This window comes from Daucus carota, chromosome 3, assembly GCF_001625215.2.
Source record: "Daucus carota subsp. sativus chromosome 3, DH1 v3.0, whole genome shotgun sequence".
Lineage (NCBI taxonomy): Eukaryota > Viridiplantae > Streptophyta > Magnoliopsida > Apiales > Apiaceae > Daucus > Daucus carota.
In genome coordinates this window covers 8,696,500-8,719,610 of record NC_030383.2, presented here as the reverse complement: position 1 = coordinate 8,719,610, position 23,111 = coordinate 8,696,500, and the positions used below count along the sequence as shown (strand labels likewise).

Here is a 23,111-nt window from a genome sequence, read left to right as displayed (position 1 = left end):
ACAAATATAATAAAATAATGAGAAATATATTAGTAAAAAAAGAGAATGATGTAATATTTCAAAAAAAAAGAAGTAATTCAACATAAAAAAATTTACAAGATATACAAAATTTTATAAGTCACAAACGAGTCGCATGGTTTTCATCCCCAGTTTTAGGGCATGTTTGTTTGCCAGAAGCAGTTTCTACTTTTGAATTCTACTTTTCTTGACCCGTTAGTGTAAAGAAGTAGAAGCATTTTTAAGACGCTGAGAATCCTATCTTCTCTCTCACAGCTTCTGTTTTTTTTCCAAACACTTTATTCACTTATTTACTTATCACTTCTGCTCTATTTTTCAAATTTAAGCAAGAAGTCACTTCTTTCAAATTTGTCCAAACGGCCCCTTAATATGTGGTAAAGTCCATTAATAATTTTGACATGGATTGATCTCATACAGTATCCAACACACCCGTGATAGTTACATCCATCAACTATGCACATTAGAAAATTAGTACGTCCAAGAATCGCCTCCGTTCATGAAATCTTCTCCATTGTCCCGTTCTTGAAAACATAGTGAATTCATCTTAAAGCTGTTAATAAAATGATTATTAGTTCTGATGTTTGAGTATTTCAATTTGAGAATAAAAAAGATATGAATATATAATTAACACGAATGTGAAGTCACTGATCGTAATCATACGGTATGATCCTTATTTAAACTTACGGAATTTAGTGGTGCAGCGTCCATCTTGTGCATTGCTTTCAATTATTTTTGCCTGACTTTTATTTTGTAATACTTTAAAAGTTGACCCCAGCGTTACAAAAATTTCTTTTTATACACCACTTGATAAAATTATAAAACATGCCCATAATTATACATTATAATAGATGAATTTCTGTAATTTATTATCAAAAATTAAATTTAGTGTTAAAAATAGAATCAGATCTCAGTGATTAATTTAAAATAGTGACTAAATATGATTGAGCCTAAATTTTTCATGATGAAAATCATAAAAAAATACGATGAAAAAATGAATTAAGCATTTCTTTCAATATATGTGGGCTAGATTTCTAATTCAAATAGTTTACAAATGACCGAAGAAAAAAAAATTATATACATTTTCTTCGATCAACCTCAGTTTAGAATACAAATTTCATCCAAAAGCTGTAACTTTTTTAATTGAAACCACGTATCCTTGTATATTTTCTATCCCAACTGTTAGTTAAAACTTAAAACCACAGATCCCGTGCTACTGCCATAAACTGAAATACATAATCCCCGGACCCTACAGGAATACCATCCAATTTCCTTGTGCATGTTTGAACTTGTTCAGACCGAATTTTTTTTTTGCCAAAACTACTCCACACCAGAATCTTGATATCCAGTTTGTGATGCTATAATTGGCCTTTTTTAGGGCAACATTATCAAACATTCATGCCTTTTCTTATCTAATTTAAGCTCTACTGCAATCACTTGCTCATAGGTGCTATGCATCTGGACCTTCAGTTCCCAGATTATCAGAGCAAATCTAATGCTACGGTTTACAACTTCAAAAACTATAAATGGTACGATGTAAAATTTGTATTATAGTGAATTTCATTGCTAAAACTCTATCTCCCTCTTGTTCATTAATCAACAGAGATTTTTGATTCTAAACATAATTTAAGTTTCTATTTCCACAGTTTCGCATTTGCATTTGGCTGGGCACCTGGATACATCTATTTTAATATGGTTTCAAATTTTTGCTATTAATCATTGATTCATTTCTAGGCCTGCGTTGTATTTGCTACCGAGGACAAACTAAAAACCCAGCACGAGAAAAAAGCTAGACCTCAATGGAAGAAAACTCCACATATAGTTTGGGAGTCTGACTCTATAGACTTCTACAAGAGTCTAATGTTAATAGTTATATTTCAATGACAAAACAAAGGTTTCTTTCCGGGTTCTCAACATATGTACGTTAGTAGCATACATCAAGCGGAAAAAAACATCCACAAACGCCGGACGTGAATATCATGGAGTTAGGCAATTCTCCGCTGGATGATACTGCAACACAGTTATATATACATAAAAACTTAGGATTAAGCCGTTCGGCGCTTTTTCCCGCTGAATGTATGCTGCTACAATATGTATTTTAAGGACACTGTCACTGACCCTTCTTTCAGAGTCTAATGTATGCTTTCAGAGTCTAATGTATGATCTTCACTTCTATTTTAAGAGTATAATTTAACACTCTTTGACGTTCACAATCATTTACTCCCTCCGTCCCCCTGAGTTATATACATTGGGGGACGGGGACACGGCACGGACTTTAATGCTCCCGTAAAATATAGTTCTATAACTTGTTTTTAAGATTTTTCTTCTCTGTATAAAAGTTTGAATGTTATATTTTTATTCAGAAAAAAAAAATTTTAAATATAAGTTGTAGAACTATGTTTTATAAGAGCATTGAAGTGCGTGTCGAGCAGTGAAAAAGAAACGTATAGAATTAAATGGAACAGAGGGAGTACATTTTTAGCATGAAAGAATCTACTGTTAAAAGCAAATTAGACATTTCAATAGATCAAACTGAAAGATCCATACAACAGAGACATACATGTGGTCTCGCTCGCACACAGAACAGTTTTAGCATGAAAACACCTCTTCAACATTTTATAAATTATATCGTTCAGCACAAATATTTAAAAGTGCACAACAACATTTTATATACTATGTCGTTCAGCAAATATTTAAAAGTGCAAAACAATTATTCTCGTGTCATATCCGACTTAAAAAAGTTAGTACAGCAGGAAAATTTACTCACTCTACGAAGAATCAATCTCGCAAGCGATCCAGGGCCTTAACAGCAACCTTACACTCCGGCTCCACTCGAATCGCACTCTCGTAAGCTTCCACCGCCTCGTCCTTCATCTCCTTCTTCTCATAACACTCTCCTAACAACACAAACGCCTTCCAATTCTCCTTCTTCAACTTCACCGACTCCACCAAATCCTGCATAACCGAGTCGTCAAGTCGCTCCTTTCCACTCACTCCGATCCTCAACTCAGCTCGCTTTAACAACGCGTCTGCCCTCTCCTCAGTCTCTAGCGACTTCACCGCCAGCGGCGACAACGCAACATCAATCGCCTCAATCGCCGCCGTCTTAAACCCTAGCAAATCAAGCGCCATCGACTTTAGAATATGCGAAGCGGCGTCGTACGGATCCAAAGCAATCGACTTGTCGGCCTCATCGACGGCGAGCTTCGCGGCGGAGAGATCCTTACTGGATCGAGATTTGGCGAGGAGTTGAGCGCCGGCGACGAAGTGACGGCGAGCTTCGACGTTCGATTTGTTTCGCGAACGGAGCTTAGAGATGTAATATTGAGGGAGCTTGTAGAGCAATACAAAGATACCTAGCACGATAATGGCAGTAACGGCTTGGATTAGAATATCGGCGATGAATTTGATTCTTCGCTCTCTCTCAGAGAAATCCATTTCAGAGAGAAAACTCTAGCCGCCTCCGTTGTGTAGATGTAAAAGATCGTAGATATGTGTGCGATGGGATGGAAAAGTCAAAGACGGCTGACTTTTCCTTTCCACGTAGCACTGGTAGTAGTATTTTACTCGATGTGTCGCATGCAATTCTAACACTCTTCTAAAATATAGTTCCGTAAATTATTTTTGAGATTTTTTTTTCTGTATAAAAATATAACATCCAAACTTTAATTCAAGAAAAGAAAATTTTGGGATGTCCCTCTCATTTCTTTACGTTACCATAAATAGTAAGTTTTTTCCATCATTACACCCACTATCTTCCCCTACTATCTCATATTTAACAATAAAAACTACTATTACACCCACTACTTTCCTCCACTATCTCAAATCTATTATTAAATATTGATGGGTCCCACCACTTTACCCACTTTTCATCTAACTTTACTCATTTTTCATACATTGTCTTGGTCTCCGTGTCCCCCTCCAATGTAAACAATTGAGGGGACGGAGGGAGTACTACTCAGAGGAACGGAGGGAGTACTATTTTTATTCTTGCAAGAACATCTGTATCGGGGGTTGGTCATAATCGTGGATTAAAATTTGTAAAATTCGTTGAATCTTTAAGACTGTTTCGATGGTATCAGTTATGTTGGTTGGTTATAATTTAAAAATAGTATGGTATTAATATTTGAACTGTTATAAATTGAATATAGCAGTTTAACAAATTTAGTGATACATATGAGGTTGACTATAATTATAGACAAGAACTTGATATGATTGGAGTGTTGTTTTTTGAAAACATTGACTATAATTATTTTTTTATAAAATAAATTAAAATTTTAGCTAAGAGTTTCCAATGATTAGAAATGCTTTAATTTTAAAATTGACCATCATGATTCAAGCATAGACACGAATCTACAACAAGCGATCCTGATTGTTACTCCTAGACCCGGCAAATTCTAACACGACACGAATACATGATACGAAAACGACACGAAAATTTAATTTAGTGTTTGTGTTTGCATTTTGAGTACACGACACGAAGTACACGACTGAGATGTCGTGTCGGTTTTGTGTTTACCCTTCGAGTACACGACACGACACGAGGTATATGAAACAAATATAATTTAATACTCCCACTGTCCCTATTTATTTGTCTACTTTTAACATTTTCACGCATATTAAGAAAATGTAAGTTTGATAAGAAACTTCTATCAATACCCTTATTTAATGCCTTGGTTGTAGGAAAATACTAGTGGGATTACTCCATTATCCAATACCAATTTGATGAATCAATGAATAATAGTCATGATATTTATAGCTTGAAGAACAAAGTCAAAGACTCTTCAGGTTATTAAATGCTTTGGTTATATAAATGGACAGATAAACAGGGACAAGTTTTTACTTCCAAAGTGGACAGATAAATAGGGACGGAGGGAGTAGTTAAATATTAATATTTAATTATAAATATGTATATTTATAATAAATATATGTATATTTTCTTTTAAAATAATACATAGTTTATAATATTGTAAGTGTAAATGATTTAAATATATATATTTCATACTATTTTGTAAATTTTTTGCCTAGAAATCTAATATCTACATTATTTTATATATTTATTTATATTTATATTTAAATTCGATTTTACACGAAACACGACACGAGAACGACACGCAAACGGAGGTACACGACACGAAAATACACGAACGCTAAATGGGTCGGTTTTGTGTTTGGCCTTTGAGTACACGACACGAAAAGGTACACGACAAGAAAGCACACGATCTGCACGAATCGCCAGGTCTAGTTACTCCCTCTATCAGGCCAATTTTTTAAGTTTGATTTAGCTGTCATTTCTTCATTCAAATCACTTTTTTATGTTTGATTTGGATACGAAAATTAGAAAAGATGTATAAAATAGTAGAAAAGTGACAAAAAAGAGTGGGTTAATTGATTTTGATGTTGAAAACAGAGATATTAGAATAAAAGTAGTGTGAAACGTAAGAAAAAGTGATAAAGTAGTATTTGACTCATTGTCTATTTTTAGTAAGTTTTGAAATGTAAAAATTAAATGAGACATTCAAAAAAAATTATTATAAGGAAATGACTTGAGATAAGAGTATTTGGTTACAATTTTTTGGTGCACCTCTTTTGATGATATATCAGTTAAATTCATACAAATATATGAAATCAGTTAAAATTCATACAAATATATGAAATCAGAAAATTTAGGTGACATATGTGCTCACACATGTCATGGGAAAATTAAATTACAAGTCCCTAAACTATTGACCTTTTATTGTTTAGGTCCCTGAATTATAGATTCTGTATATCAGGTCACTTAACTTTTTCATTTTCTGATCTAAGTCCCGTCAAAAGATTCTTACGGTGTTAATTAGGGTTTTGAGTTCATACAAATCAAAGCAATTTTGAAGGTGTTAGCGATATCCAAATTCAAAGTTCTAGTAGTCAAATTGAAGTTTGAGTCGCTAGCGACACTCATATGACACCAATTTTCACAAACTATATTCAATTCAAAAATTTTATATTTAGGTCCCTAAATTTGATAAAGAACCCTAAATTTGTGGTCCAGTTTGGGTTTGTCTAAGTTAAATCTAATTTGTGAAAATTGTTGTCATATGAGTGTCGCTAGTTATTCAAGTTTCAATTTGATTATTTGAACTTTGAGTTTGGATATCAGTTCACCTTCAAAATTGTTTTAATCTGTATGAAACTCAAGAACCGTTAAAATCTTTTTGACAGAAGGACTTAGATCAGAAAACGAAAAAATTAAGTGACCTAAAATACAGAATCTTTAATTCAACGTCAATAGTTCAGGTACCTATAATTTAATATGCCCCATATGTCATCTATAACATATACTCCATCGTATAGCGCCTTATTCTTATAACCCAACAAAATAGCGTGTCTTAGTGTGGTGTTCTGGACAATATTTTCAAAAACTAATATTCGGGAGATTTTAACTATGATATCCGGGACCTTTTCTCTCTTAAATGCGAATAAACAAATACACAGCATGACAGCAGAAGCAAATGGTTGGGCCGGAAAGTGATCCACTCTCTGGCTCTCTGCGTCTTGCTAATAAAACACCAAGGACAAACTATGCAGGAAATAGCCTCAAAGAAATGTGAACAAACTATGCAGGAAATAGCCTCAAAGAAATGTGTCAGATCCCTTTAAAAATGAAATACCATTGCAGTGCTTTACTTCGCTGGCAAAAAAAAACACTAAAAATCTGAATAATTGGCAAATTGAAAAACCGCCAAAAGCATTTTCAATTAATTGACTATACAGTATTACACATGTGCCTGCTTCAGTTTCAAATATCCTATAAATTCTCATCTCATGATATTATCTACACGATCCTGTCATCTTCTTAAATTTTCTACGCTAACCAAACCCAAAACCTTCATTAGCTTCATGGATAGCAAGATGCAGTCTCTCCTCTAATTGTTGCTTGGATGGATAATCCGGTAGATCTAATTGGTTAAAACTGCACCCAATGAGAGATAAAGTTAGTTTAGAGTGCTTGGTAATCAAGAGATTGAACACCTATCTTGTATGCACCATAATCTCTACAACGATTCTTTCAAATAAATAAATCTTTTACAATAGTTGAAATAGAATATTACCATGTATGAGCTGAAGGCAAGTGATCTGGGCTGCCATATGCCTTGTGAATTTGGAACTTCTGTAATCCCGAAATTCCTTGTAGAGCACGAAACCCATCTAAAGGTACCTGTAAAAATCCACGAGGGAAATTCATGAATGCCTACTCAATTTATTAAAAAATAAAACTTCAACCATCCAAAGCGAGTTAAAGGTCTAGATCAACTTAATGTAAACAAACAATGTTATGCTCATCAAAAACCACTTCACTCGAAGCAGAAAAATAAAATACATACCTTAGAGGTACCAGTAACAAACTGTAGGAGCCGCGCTTTGTCCTCATTGCTATAACCTTGTACAACCTCCCAAAACCAGTGGATAACAGGAGACGCCGCACTATACCCCGAATACTCAGTGTTCATTCTCAAATCATCCACTAGTCAAAATAAATTATTAAGATTAGTACAAAATAATTTTAATAACATATCATGAACCTACTATACATTAGAGGACTCACAATCGATATCTGGTAATCCACTAATTAACAGTTCCAACTCCTTGTCATTAAAAATAGATATTAAATCTCTTTGAATCAATTCATTGAACCCATCCAAAAATGCATTTATCTGAGGACGAATAGCAGTAGTTAAACGATGTTCCGCAACTAAGTCAACATATTGATGCTTGTTTTCCTCAGTAACACGAATATTGCGGCCATTTTCACAGAGTTCATAATCAGTTACCTGCAACCCACATTCATCGCACTCAGAAACAAGAGACTGATTTAGCTTTTAAACTAATATAAAGTCCTGGAAAAGGATCTTACTTGTGCCCGTTCATATAAAATCAGTTTTTCTTCATCCGCGTCAATGCTAAATGTCAAGTCTAAAATGTCACTGATATCATTCTGCAAAAGCAAAAAACATCATATTCGATGCCTACAGCTAAGAGCACGGGGAGGGAGGGAGGGAGGGGGCGGGATAGAGAGAGATCAGAACCAATCATACCTCAAGCATCCATTTCAAGTTTTTAAAATAATCAGGATCAATAGCTTCGATGTCATGATAAGTCACTTTAGCTCCAAGAATATGCTTGTAAAAGGATCTTGTAAAATGAACATCAAGAAGTTGACCATCAAATAGCGCTTTTGCAACCTGCACAACAGGCAGACTTGCATCATTTATGCACACAGAAGTACCACAATTTCCAATTAAAAAGAAGAAGAAGAAAAATAGAACTCACAACTCTTCCGACAAACTTGAAGTAGGACAAGTGTTCTGTTTGGTAAACAGAGTTAGGATTTGGCTGAAAGGTTGATTCGTTGCCAACAGTAGTAAATAGTAGTGCTCCCTTGTCAAAAATAACCCTAGATAACAACTGATACCATTCCCGAGTAAGTCCTCCTGCATCTATACCTTCCTCCCCTTGAAAGTGAACAGTCAACCTTCCCTTCAAATCCTGTGTAGACCTCATACGCAACTGATTATATGAATCTTCTAGAACGTAAGCTCTTCTAACGGAAATTCTCAAAGGACCATGATGGTGAAGGTGGTCATGCTGTTGTTTAATTTTGGACTTAAAATGCGCACGTTTGTTGTCAAAATCAATAATACGAGGAACCTTCAGCATAAGTGAGAAGGACTTCTCAAGCAAACCAGGATTTTGCCGAATAAAAGCGTTGAGAAGCTTTCTATGCTTTTCCGAAAATTTAACAAAAGCAATTTGCTTATCATCCACTTTATAAGCAGACCCTGAAGTTTTTGGCTTCCTGTCAGAAGTGGTAGCTTCTTCAACATTAGAAACTACATCGCCACCATTATCATGTCCTGCACCTGACTGCACGGGATTCAACTTCTCACACATCACAAAAAAGGATTCTAAGTAAGGTAGTATATTTTGTGATCCCGCAGGAAGTGGAGGCATTACACGAGATGGTTTTGATGTTGAAGCCACAGCAGAGATTGACAAATCTTGTAGGGAATCTGAATATTTTTCTATTTTGCCGACACAAGTGCTCAGCTCGAACCACAGAGGATCTAAAGTAGCATTAATGCTCCCAAGCAGAGTAAGGGCAGCAGCATGCTCTTTTTCAGGAAGAACTTGACCATTCTTATCTTTCACAGAAAGGGGAGCAACAAGTAAGCTTAATGCCTGTAAGACCCTAAGAACAGCGGCTCCATCAGAAGATGTGGCAGGGAGGATAACTTTCTCAAATTCCCCAAATACATGTAACTCATTCATAGCACATTTGGTAAGGTTTTCTATAGACCCAGCTAGTTCAGAGATAAATAGATGACAGTGTACAGGAACAATAGAAACCAACTTCTTTAATACTTCGGCCACCAAAGCATAAGCTTTATCTGACAGGCTGAAAAAATAGATATGCACATTAGCCAGAAAACTATCAACGTTACAGAACATAAATATAAAAAATAAAAAGCTGCAACCCAAATGCGGATAAGTGATCCACAAGCTAATTACAAAATCTCAGTGATTGCAACAAAGATAGGCAAGACCGAAATATGGAGCAATTACGAAGCACTCTTACGTTTATCCATTCCCTCGCAAAGTATTGAAGAATTGTTCTAGATCACATAAAGCCTTAACAAAATATACTTTGCAACAAAAGCCTTTTCAGTGACGAGTAAAATCACATATTTTCAATTATGCTTGCCACTATCATGCAAGACCCAGCATAAATGAGAATTATCTGTTATTTATGCTATAAAAGAACAGGAATTTGTTATATGTTATTATTTTTAATATTGTATTCAAATTAAAGACACTTTAAAGAAGAGCAATCTAACAAACATATAAGATCCAATGACATACCCTTCAAAGGCAAGCAATGAACATAACAAGCGAAGTTCCCCTTGTGGAAGATTCCGCAAAACGTCTTGAGAATCAAACTCTCTCTTAATATTGCTAGCCGAGAGTTTGGAAATGTCATCAGCCTTGGAAGATCTAGCATCAGAGCCAGATGATGTGCCAGCTGAACCTATATCTATTTCAGCATTAGATGTGGTAATCTGGACGGATATATGCTCAGTTGAAGAAGGTCCAGGTGCATCTGAAGATTTTGGTCTGCTTTCAGCATGATCAATAATGACATTTAATAGATGTAGCAGCTGGAACCCAACATGTGTAACAATGAGTTAGTCAGATCATAGCTATATATGGTAATATAACAAACAATTGGCAGTGTTTAATAGAAGAATCAAGTACCTGTTCAAGATGGACTAAACTTCTCACATATAACGGTTGATTGAATAGGCTCAGAAGCAACGTGATGGATAAGTATTCTTCCTGATACTGCAGTTTTACAATCTTATCTTCATCAATCATGACAGCTTTTCCACGAATTACATCAAGACTAGAAGATTCTGGTGCAGATGGACGCATGCTGAATTGAAAGAAAAGTTTCGCCACAAATGGATGACTTCGAGCCAAGTAGGTTAGAGTTTCTAGAATACGACGAGACACTAAAGGTGGAACACCTGTGAATAGAAAGAGTAACTATATCAAAATAAATGTAGTTCACAATTTTCTCTATAGTCATCACCGTAAAAAAGGTAAACATTTTACGAATAAAGAAAAACCTATAAGTATAACCCAATAATTTCTCATAGAGGTGGAACACCTGTGAATAGAAAGAGTAACTATATCTAAATAAATGTAGTTCACAATTTTCTCTATAGTCATCACCGTAAAAAAGGTAATAATTTCTCATAGAAAATCCCCCCCCCCCCCCCCACAACTCAGCTTCAGTAAATTTACTCTTAAAGCTAGTTAACATGAGAAGTGGATAATTTACCATCACAATATTGAGGACGAGAATATGCCACATGGCTTTGGCAAGCATACAACCTATATGATGGTTCCAACGAACCCAAAGGACTGGTAGGCTTTCTCATATCAAGCATCAACAACTCCATAAGAATTTTCACTAAAGCAGTTCTGGTTTCATTATGAGCACACAAGTTTAAGAGAAGCCTCTGTAGCTGACCTTTATATAGTGGCTACAAAAATTACAGTAGGACTATCAGAATACATATACTTATAATAGTAAAGGGATTCTTAAACCCATAAGCCACAATAGTACCTGCACAACACGAAGCAAACGAATCATTGCCTTCAGATCTTCAGTATCAACCAAAGGAGCACCATCTGCTTCAACTGCCATACTTCCCAAAGATCTGCGGAGAATAACCCCACCAGTTCTATCCAGAATAGATCCAATACCATCGCCACGTCTAGAAGATTCCCCCTGAAGGTTCCTTGGGTGGATACCAAAGAGTGTCCTATTATAACGGTGTGCAAATCTCTCACGCAACATATTTGCCTCCGCGACAAGAGCAGGTGTAAGATTGGACAAAATTGCATCCGATGAAGTCAAAAGTACCTAAAAGTTTGGGGACAATAAGAAACGCTATACCAAATAAGGGATGCAACTTTAAAAAACTAAAAATTACCTCTTCCCGCAATTCCGAAGGAAACGTAGCAATTATCGAAACAGTGTCCATTTCTACAGGCTGTCCCTCCAATTCACGTGATTGATGTGACCTTTGTGCCTGTTGCTGAGCTAAAACTTCTTCTCGAATGTCAGGAGGGAGTGCTGCAAGAAATTCAGGATCAATATCTTCATTCTGAGGTTCCGGATCACGCTCCGTATTTGAAGGCTGAGCAATTTCACTCTGCCGAGCAGAAAGAACCTCAGCACGCAACTCCTCAGGAAGAGCATCAAGGAAGGATGGGTCAATTGATCGAGAGTCAGCATCACCACCATTCTGCAGTTCCCCAGCAGAAGCAGCCTGATCTGCTTCTTGACTACGATTTTCTGAGACATCGTTTACGCTCAAAAGAGGAATATCTGTTCCACTTGGAGGCTCAGTGTTCCCAAATGAGATATTTACCCCTCTTGTTTGAGCATCAGCCTGTTCTTGCCTCTCTGCAGCATCCTCATGGCCAACAGCACTGCCAGTTTCAACATCTAAACCATGAAGGATGTCCCCAGCTGGTGCCTCAAATCCTGCCAGGCTCACGCCTTCAACATCGCGTCCAACAGCATCGCCATGCTCAAACTGCATTCCAGCAGATTGAGAAAGAGACCGTGACGAATCCACGACTTCCTGCAATCCATTTGCTCCTGGTCTGATATAAAAACTGGCAGAAGCATCCGGCAATGTGGAAGAGGGTGCAGGTGTTGTGTAATTGATCTCACTGCTTCTGTTGTCTCCAGAAGCAGTCTCGATTATCAACTCGGGTTGTGGTTGATTAGCCTCGCTTTTACCCTGAGGTTCAACCGCTGTGCTTTCTCTTGAGGGTTTGTTCGATTCTGCAGGTGTCAATCGAGAAACAAGCAGATCTTCAAGGCCTTGTGGAACAGCAGAAGCATTTGATCCACTACTTTGCTGATTATCATCGGCCCACAAATTTAGTGGGAGTGTACGGCGAACAGTTCTTAGTGACCTAAAAATAGAACTCATTCTCAAGGAGGAACTCTCAGAATTCCTTTCTGCAAAAATGTCACGTACACTATCTGCAGAGAAGAATAGATAGTCAGATTTACATCACTGAGAATAATAATCCATCAATTACCACTTAATTAAAATTTAATAAATAAATAGTAACATATGTATGAAGATATACATATATAAACAAAACAAAAAAAAGACGTCTTTTGGGAAGTCCCGAGATTTTTTACGAGAAAAGAGAAAAAAAAGATCAACTAGAGTAAACTAAAAACAAGGCTCAGAACCTAATCGTCTGGGGGGGTTACTGGGCAAGGAAGAAGCAGGCTCCCCCAAAAGTGGATGTCGTGTAGTAGCAGCACTGTCACCCATTCTGCCCAGGAGATTGTAGATTGAGGTAGTACGTCCTTGATGTCTTGTGCCAAAGACATCAACAGGCATCACATGAAGTTCACTGGAAATGTTTTGTTCACTACCCAAGGCCTCAATATGGTCGAACATATTATTTCCATTCATACCATCACCCAGCCTAAGTATCAAACCTTCATCCTCGTCATCATCATCTTCATCATCATCCTCCTCCATTACTTCCTCATCAAACTCATCTTCATCAATTTCATGGTCATCTTGATCTGTATCAGGATGTGGCAGATACGTGACTTCATCTGCAAGGCCATTGTGCACCTCATGAACCTCATCTTCATCGTCTTCTTCGCTGTCATCACCCGACATATCCTCTCCATTTTCCTCGAGATTTTCTTGGACATCAGGCTGAATTTCAAATCTTATGCCTACCGTATCAAGTCCAGTTTGTAAACCCCTAGTATCATCAGAAGTTTCATGCATGTAATCATCTTCATTTGCTGGAGCAGAACCCCCATCATAATCCTGGTCATGTTCCATATCATCTATGATATCCTCGGATCCACCATATATCTGGACAGTGTTGGTAGACTCAACATGATTGGATGGCACATAATCCACATTTGTCTGAAGCATATTTTCCATAGCTTGTGATGTGTTTGGTCCGCTATCTGTTCTTCCATTCAGACCTTGCTCAGGATTCTTTTTTGAGCTTTCACCTTTCCCGGTATTATTTTCGCTGGCACGAACGTGTTCTCTGGTAACAACCTCAAGAATTTTCACAATCCCAGAAGCAACCTTGGGTGAATCAGCATGATCCAAGTCCAAGACATGGAGAGTCTGGGTGATGGATCTAACCAGACCTAAATCTATGAAAGTGACAGAAGCTTCAGCTGAAATGCAAGAACCTGTAGGCGTACGAGCAACCAGAACTTCATTGAGCAAATCAACAAAACTTTGGATGATACTTTCTGGTGGTCTGAAACCTTCAAAAGAATCAATAAAGTCCTTGAAAACAGAAGCGATTTCCATAAATACCCTCTTCCTTGCCTCTGTGGAACGAACGCAGGTAGCAACTAGAAACTGACTAGCTTTGCTTGCCAGCGTATGCCTCCAATCAGAAACGAGTTTCCTTTCCTTCCCAGAGTTTCGGGAACATGGAAGAAATTCATGGAGGATGTGGTGAAATACACCACCAGAGCACATGCCATTAGGACCCTTAAGCGGAAGAGACCTACAACTGATAACCTCAGCATCTTTGCGGAGCAGAACATAAACTGATGAACCATACTTCAGCAAAATCTCGGTTAAGAGCTTTAAAATAAATACAATCCTTGCTGCAGATGCTGAAGACTCTTCTTTGTTGACTTCAATCTCTTCAGGAGCAGAGGCAATGGCCTTGCCTTTACCCTTACTTGCAGCAACATCAATGTCCATATCTACTGATGATGAACAATCTCCTGCTATCATTTCATTTTTCACAGGGAAAAAAGTAATAATTGAATCCAAAAGAAGCTCAATTACATTAACAAAACTCTGTGGAGGTTTCCTGTGAACTTTAGCATTTTTTAAATTTATATCACAAGGCTTTCCATGCACACCCCTTACATCAGTAGTCTGTGATTTGTCCTTCTCCTCTCTGCCTTCTTTCTCTTTGCCTTTCTCTTTTACCTTATCCTTCTCCCGATCTTTCAGCAACACTATATATGGTCTTTCACTTACCATCTCAACTTGGCATACAGATTGTGCAGCCCGCAAAAAAATTACAGGATCTCGTGAAATTACGGAGGTTAAATTCAAGAGAAAGTTGTGTGGTGTGAGTCTACCATTGGACTGTCGGTTAGTGGTAGTTGCAATACTATGCTTAATCTCATGTTCCATTGCTTGCTGCAGTGTCTGGGGATCTTCAAGAATATGTCTGATTATAGCAGCAGCAACATTGTCAAACCCAACGAACATACTACTACTCCGCAAGGAAAGCACCAAAGGCAAACCCCCTGCATCAAGAAAGCTAACCGCAACAGCATGGTTTCTGGTGAGTGAAGAACATAATTGGAGAACAGCATGTGTTGTTTCAGACGGAAGCTCATTTCTCAGACAAGAACAAGCTATCTCAACAAGGCGTTTCTGTTCCAGTATGTTGATATACTTCAATCCATGGGCTAAGTCTGTTTTGGATGGTTTCTCATCATTTATTACCACAGACCTGTGCATACTATCATCACCGTTCTTCAACAACTCCAAAATATCATCACTAAGTTTCTGATCCACCTGAGCAAGTTGATCTACAGCAACAAATGCAGATGTAACCCATTTTGGAACTTGGGGTACTCCCGAGTCATGTAAACCAGAAATCCAGCCAGAAAGTATATCCGAAGCAACTTTAACCAGTCCACTCACTGAAGCCACTTCTCGTGATGCCACATCATCATTAAGAATTAAAGCAATAAGGTGAAAAAGTGAGGCTAGCATGTTACTACTACCACTGTCAGAAATAACAATGAAGAGCTTCACCTGCTCTATGATGTATGAAATAACAATTGATCTATACTCACCATCATTTCGGGAACAAATCAATAAAAGAAGGTCTCTAACTGGAAATGCCAAGGAGTCCTTCATATGCAGAAGCTTTGTACAAGTTGATAGTAACTCTACAACTGGAGGAAGTTCAACAACTTCTTCCTCGATCTGCTCACTGTTCTCATTTGTAAGATCTTCCCTAGTATCTGATCCAGAACTTCCAAGGGACATAACAAGTGCACGTGCTAGTTCATCGTCTTCTAGTACTTCTTCTGGGTGTGAAAACAACCATTCCATTGCGAGCTCCACACTATTTGATCCAACCTGTCTTAATGCCTCTTCAGCCCGGGGCCTGGAAAACCCCATCTCTACAATTGTGGAAACAGTAGTTTCATTTAACGGAGGACCAGATGGACGTGCTAGAGCATTGCTCACATGTTTCACTTCCACACCAGAGTAAATGTGTCGAATGATAGAAACAACAGTTGCAACGAAATCATGGTTGCAGTCAGTAAAATGAGGGTGCATCCAAACAGGTAGCAATACCATAAGCGTTTTAGATTGCAAGACTTTCACTAACGTCTCAGCATCCCGAGGAAACGGAATATCCCCATTCACTAAAGGTTGTGTCAGCAAGTGTTTCGTGGATGGGACTAGTATAAATGATGATGTTACAAGGTGATCCATCAATTTACCATAGCTGGCTAAAGAACCATGTATCCATGAATGATCAGTTTCATCTCTATCATCCTGCTTTAGAATCCCCTCATCAGTGTCCATTGGGGATGCAGGAGTTCTTTTAACTGAAAAAAGCAGCTGACTAGTAGCTTCAAATGTAGTCAAAACTGATTGAACAACTCCACGACCATATAACGCATTCAGCAAAACAGGATTGCACGATTCTGGCTTATCCATAAGAATTCCATCAATAAAATCTATGACCTTACCAAGGTAACGACATTTGACAGAAACAGATGCCTCCGACCCACTGAGAACATGACCTCCAAAACTCATATGGTTAAGGGCAACAGAAGCAACGATAGAAGCCACCGATTTTGAGGAAGAAGACACGTTGATCATATCACCTCGCCGGCGAGAGGGAGGACACATTGCTTTTCCCAGCTCTTGAAACAAACGAGTGATATGGGAAGAAAGTGACCTCACTGTGTCACAGCAAGAAGAATAGTAAGATTTTTGTTTGCCATCTTCCTCCTTGCCACTTGACCCAATGCTAACAGAAGCACCAGGCTGATGCAAATGCTGGTTGGCTCCAAGCCGAAAACTTGAAGTGCCATTTCGGCCCTGTCTTTGTTGTAGGCCAGAGGCACGAGTAAGATCACGATACATATTTATAAGATCAAAACTCCAACCTGGTGTCCTCCTTCTCAACAAAGGATCGAGAAACTGCCTAAACGAGTCAACACTTTGGTCCTCAAATTCATTATTACCTGATTCTGACTGCAGAGACTCCTGTCCAGAACCAGTATCATCATCCTCTATCTGAAGCTTGGCATCTTCAAGAAGAGCAACTTGCCATAAGATTTCACGTTGAACACAACCAATATCTTCCAAAACACTCTTGCTATCATTACCAAATTCTGTAAGCAATGCAGTTACCCAGCGACTGTCTTTTGATGCACCAAGAAATAAGAGAAATTCAACAAGAAATATGGAAGAAAATAATTCACTATCTGGTGTAACTTTAGGGTCCAGCAGAAAGGAACCTGCAACTGCGTGAAATGCTGTCAAAACCTTTTTCAATTGATATTTAAGACAGGAACAAAATGCATGTGCCAAAGGAGCAGAGTGATGCTGGATTAAACCCTTAAAGACCATAGTGCTGTGGAAGGCAACTGACATTCCTGCTGATGACTGTGCAATACTTGGCCGTAATAGAAGCTTAAGTAAAGCTTCAATTCCTGACCTCTCCACAAATAACCTACATGTTTCAGAATTTTCTGTTGTTCTGTGAACCAAGACCGTCACATGGAATATGCTTAGTTGGGTGAATTGTTCATCATCGACTCCTTTTGAAGTTGGATCTGTTTCACCAACTAGTAAACAAGAACTCCTATTTGCCTTATCCTCGGTATCAGTTTCCATTGAAGTACTCCCAACGACTTTTTCTGAGGGCACACTATGCTTAGAGTCTCCTATTAAGGAGAGATTTTTAATAATTTCGATGATTAAATCAACACCAACACTCTTCAGCGAAGAAACATGGCGCAAAAGCTCTTCTATACCACTTGCCAGAGGAACAATAGCATCAGTCATTGCTAATACATACTTCCTGTTCGTGAATATTTCAACAAGGAATCGTAGTGCTGCAGTTCTTTTCACGGCTTCTAGACCTTTGGCATTAAGACAAATTGCACCAAGACCATTTGGAACACACATAAGAGCCTTCGACGAAGGAAGTATTCCCACTACAACTGATGACAGGAAAGCATCAGGAAGACCCAAATCATCTAGAACTGAAAAACAAGTTGGGTCTTTATGAATAATTTCACTCATAACTGCCACAGCTGATGAATATATATCGCCCCCAAAAGTTTCTGAATTCTTAAAAATGAGGGAAAGGGTTGAAGGTAAAGAGACACTGTTCTGAGATCTTAAAGTGTTCGCTGGTGCAAAGGTAGCAGATCGTAATGCTTTCAGTAGTATTCTGATATGCCTCTTCTGAGAATATATCATGTCAAAAAAATGCCTTGAGGACTCAACATTGTTCATTAACTGATCACCAGTTGCAGTTGCATCTATCACTCTGTCTACTTCCGTCCGCAATCTGTTTATCAGAAGCTCCACTCCCCCCAAGTCTTTAAAGAGACTCATGGCAGAATTGTTGTAATCCATGAGCTTTTGTAGAGTCTTCACGGCTAAAAACACAAGGTGCATATGCGACATATCAGAATCTTTTAATAGAGGCAAAAATGTGGGCACTAGTCCTGCCCCACGAGTACCATTACGTGAACTTGACATAGATATGACATGAATCAGAAAAAATTGCAGAAGAGCTTCGACAAAAGCAATTGATGACGGGTCATTAGAGCTATTCAGTGATAAAATAGCTCCCTGTAGAACGGTTAGGAGAGTCATGCGATTACCCCCATTAAAATTGATGCTTGATCCGTTCAAAATAGTTGCCCTTTCATTAGATGATGAATATGCAGCTAACTGAGATGCCAAGGCATGCATTGCCAATGTTCTAATATTTGCGGAGATTGTATCTTCGGATTTCACAATCCTGATTAATTCATTTGTGTATTCAGGCTCGTTAGCAAGAAGTGACACTAGTTCATTGTGTGAATCACTTGCCTGGACAAGCACACCAAAGGCAAGAAGGCAGATCCTGCTGTACAGCTTGGATATTCTAGATGACCGCAAGGAATGAGCATATCTAATCCTGGTTAGCAACAAAAATCTGAGCTCAGGAGGAACTCTGTACTGCTTAATACACAGTTCAAGAAGTGAGAGATCATCTTCCATCCGCAAATGGAGATCAGGGATGTTAATAACACTTGAACCTTTAACGTTTTGAGAATTGACGCCATGCAATTCAAAATAAAGGGTGGATCCTACCCGATACTGTGATCTGTCAGTTTCATTTTGTAAATCAGGAGGAAACAAGCTTAGTCCTCCCTCCTGGGTTTTCTCATTTAACATGACACATGCATATAGACCCAAACCCTCTTCTTTGCTTCCCCACCCCTGTGCTAGTGATAGCAGACAGGAGTTTATCGAACCCAATTCTACCAATTTTCCACTTAAATGCAGTTTTGAAGAAATTTTCACCAATGATGAGAGAGTCTCCAGCGAAGCTATCAGAATTTCAGGATCTGTCGAAGCAAGCAAGAGCTTGAAATGCTGAATGGAAACCAAAAAAAAAAAAAGAATAGGCATCAAAAGTTGTAAAAACACAATTAATAATGGCCTACAAAAAAAATAAAAAAGAGATACAAAAAACTGGTCTGCTAACTAACAGAATCTAACATGTTGCACATATGTCACATAATCATCTATCTTACCTCTAATCCACTAAACGAGCCTTTGTTGTGACAGTTGTCCAAAATGATTTGCATCACCCGTAAAATTTGTAGGACTGCTTGCTTTGGAAATGGGACATCGCCTTCTAAAAGTTCATCTGCCAAAAGAAGGTCATTTCTACATGAAATATATGCTTTAAAGTATGTATCGAAGTGAAGAAACAGTGGCCGCCAATGATTAAAATTCCCCTGTAACCAAAAAAAAGTATTAGTGTTTAAACAACAAGATCTATAAATTACTGAGATAAAGTCATAAAACACAAAAGTAAATTTATCAGTAGCTTATTACCTTGCCGTACTCCCATCGAAAGCCGGAAAGCGGTATTTCTATATCTTGTAATGGACAGAGTATAACTTTATCGATGAACGCCTGTATCTCAGGCGGCTGCAATTACATACATACAGAGAAGATAAAACGCTAAGTGAGAACAATGGAAAGACACAGCTAATCACAATAAAGCACGCAGTGTATCATAAGTCACTCGTTTCATCTCAGACTGTATATGTTTAATGCTCTTGTCGATCAAATTGCATGCTAAATACTGCTCTCTAATATGACCACTCCCATACTTCATCACAATTACATCATCAGGAGTATAACTTGCTAGTATCTGTGTTATCACAAAATTCTGTTGACAACAAATTGGTACAAACTAAACTGATCCCTGGTGTAAACTTACCCCCCCCTCCCCTCTTTGAATCTTGCTACCTATAGATGAGCACTAATACCAGCACGTTAAAAATATATGGAGCTAATGGAGGTGATTTTTTATTATAAGAATTATCTCTGCCTCTTAAGAGTTTACATACAAAGCAGACCCTAGCAATCCACTACAGCCCTCTAATTTCTAATCCTTCTTTCTTGGTAGAATTGCAATACCAGAGTCTCATACCACTACAGCTAGCATACCCTCTGAACCCAAGGAATTTAAGTTTGCATTTTCTATATATAATTGGTTAACAAGTCATCAAGAGCTCCCTAAATAAAAACTTGAGTTATCAGCTTCTTTGGAACCAGCATCCAACCTTATTTTAAACAACAATTTCCCTTTTTATTTGTTGCTCTCTAGTACAATTGACCTTGTAAAGGCCAAGTGGTGATAAAATTTACTTTTGTCATCTCACAGTTGACCTCTAAAATAGTAAACTTGAGTATCAAACTAAACTGTCTGAATATACAAAAAGTCTATTATCCAATCCATTACAGCAACGTTCCTTATAAAAATTTACCACAATAGTTTGAATTACCATCATAAGGGCTCTCTACTTAATAAGGGGAAAAAGCCTTGTTTAGGTCAACCATAGTACTAACTGTATATATAAAATTACAGTAGACACTATTCAATCAAGATCAAATGCACTACAATATATATGCTAGTTGATCAACCATTTCAAACACCAAAAAGGCGAAAAGTAAAAAAATGAATAACCAAATTCAAGGTACATTGTTGTATTCCATCCGTTTCAAGATCATCAAAATTATAGCATAATACAAGCCACATGAGTATGACATAGCAAACAATTTAGCAAGGTATCCACGTCTTATCTTAAACGATCATTTCTTTTCAAATTGTATCGATAAACACACAACATACACACAAACCAATTCAATCAGTTAAAACACCTTAACAGAACCCTAAGCCACTCCGAATCAACTAAACACCAATTAAATAAAAACAGACAGCATATACAGAAGCCAACAAGCAAATTCAGAAGTCTCACAGTATCAGAGACAGGTTTAATGGACGGAGTAATGGCTCTTTGGCTCGATAACAGTTGCCTTAACCGCGACGGAAAGCTCGATCTTAGCGTCGCCATATCGCCCTCTTTTCACTTCCGCGCTACTTCATAGACTGTAAAAACACGTATGTATCATCAAAAACTGTCTATACACATAAAAAACACCAATTATATAAAGCACCGATCAAAAAACAGCTATACATACATAAACACATATGTATACCTTATTGAAGAGGCCGAGAATCGCGGATTGATTATACAAAACCTTGCGGAGAGAGATATATGTTTGTGTGTATAGGTGGATATGGAGACAGTAGGGCACTGCACTAGTGTGTGTTTGAGAGGGGTTTTGTGTGTGTAATTGTAATTGAGGGGGAGAAGTTGAGGGGGATTTTATAGGGGTGATTATAGACTCCTGTAACGTATAAAGTATTTGAATAATTCGTATGAGATATTGTTTCTTTTAATGTAATTAATTTATGAAATTGATATATACACGCCTTTGAATTTATAAATTTATATATTAATTTTATTTTTGAAACAATATGAATACAATTTTAATTGTATTTATCGTATCATTATTGGGCAAAAGAAGAGTAATATAATCTAAAATGAAATTAAAGTGTGCACGTATGAATATAGGACGTGCATTTATCAGTATCCTCATTTATAAGATATTATATTTTTTTAATCAAGATTTTGTATTTATATATTTTACTATATATAGATATTAGGTAGGAGAGTTTAATTTAGAACTTTCGAGATTTCTCGCGTGTTCTCGGGAACTTTTGGGTTATTGGATATCATGAATGTTTTGGATTTTACGATCGCAATAGTTAATAAAAACGAATCTATAAAATATATTTAAAATATTTAAAAAGTTTTTTAAGATTTTAATATATATTTTTAGTTACATATCAGCTTTTAATATATATTTGATATTTGATGTAAGTAATTAGCAGTTAAAACTATTTGTACAAACAATAATAAATTTTATTATTATTGTTCACCATGCTTTTATATAAGTCTATTAATTTGACAAAATCTTAATCTATAATAAATAATTATAAAACAAAATTTTAGTGCTATAATTAAATAATTTCAAATTTAGTTATAGTTTTAATACTTTTCCATATGATTCAAAGAAAATGTATCATCGATGATACTATCGGGCCGTTTGGCGCAACTTAAAAAAAATGACTTATTACATAAAATAAGAAATAGATTATAAGTGATAAGTGAACTTGACTTATAAGTTATTAAAAGTGTTTGGGTAACTTTTATTTATAAGTCAATTATGTGTTTGGTAATTTAAATTTATAAATTAAAAAAATTTCAAATTATTAAAATAAAAGAAACTTCTATAATAAATAAAGTTTATTACAAATTAAAATTTTAAATTTTTCATAAAAAAATGCAAATCACTAAAAAAAGTCCAAAAAAGCTAGCATTTCTAACTTTCAGCTTCTGGCTTAAATAATCCAAAATAAACACATCAACTTTTTTTTTGCCAAACACTACCTAAAAAACAGAAGCAGCTTAAAGTGCTAAAAAAAAGCCCGAAAACACTTATAATAAGTGTTGCCAAACACCCACTATGATGCATAGGTAATTCAAATGCCAAAATGGAAACAGAAAAAAAAGGTGAGTATTTAAACAGATACCAAGTTTATACTCTTAGGTTGTGTTCATTTGGAGTGAATGGAATGAAGGAAGACTGGAATGAATTTTGTACTCAAAATGGTGTTGATCAAATAAAATGTATATAATTTTCATTCTTTCGATCATTCCATTTCTACTATTTTAACTAGAATTCTATCCCACATGTTTACATGTACGGAATGTTCATTCCATCTCTACATCATATTTCTTTACAATCTTTATCAAAAAA

At 36.8% G+C, this 23,111-nt stretch overlaps 2 protein-coding genes across 2 annotated transcripts; both read right to left on the bottom strand.

Moving 5' to 3' along the window:
• Positions 1-2,793: 2,793 nt before the first annotated feature.
• LOC108212184 (uncharacterized) lies at positions 2,794-3,453 on the bottom strand. Its single transcript, XM_017383912.1, has one exon. It carries the CDS (start codon positions 3,451-3,453, stop codon positions 2,794-2,796), a length of 660 nt encoding a protein of 219 aa, XP_017239401.1.
• Positions 3,454-6,710: 3,257 nt separating this feature from the next.
• On the bottom strand, positions 6,711-21,604 carry LOC108213978 (E3 ubiquitin-protein ligase UPL1). Its single transcript, XM_017385759.2, has 17 exons — positions 21,444-21,604; positions 21,203-21,333; positions 19,770-19,865; positions 19,463-19,669; positions 12,842-19,301; positions 11,556-12,622; positions 11,186-11,485; positions 10,898-11,102; positions 10,309-10,580; positions 9,916-10,211; positions 8,326-9,451; positions 8,091-8,237; positions 7,910-7,990; positions 7,601-7,826; positions 7,380-7,519; positions 7,107-7,213; positions 6,711-6,967 (listed from the first exon to the last, which is right to left on the bottom strand). The coding sequence occupies exons 2-17, from the start codon at positions 21,296-21,298 to the stop codon at positions 6,865-6,867; spliced, it is 10,929 nt and encodes a 3,642-aa protein (XP_017241248.1). The 5' UTR covers positions 21,299-21,333; positions 21,444-21,604; the 3' UTR covers positions 6,711-6,864.
• Between the last annotated feature and the right edge of the window lie 1,507 nt (positions 21,605-23,111).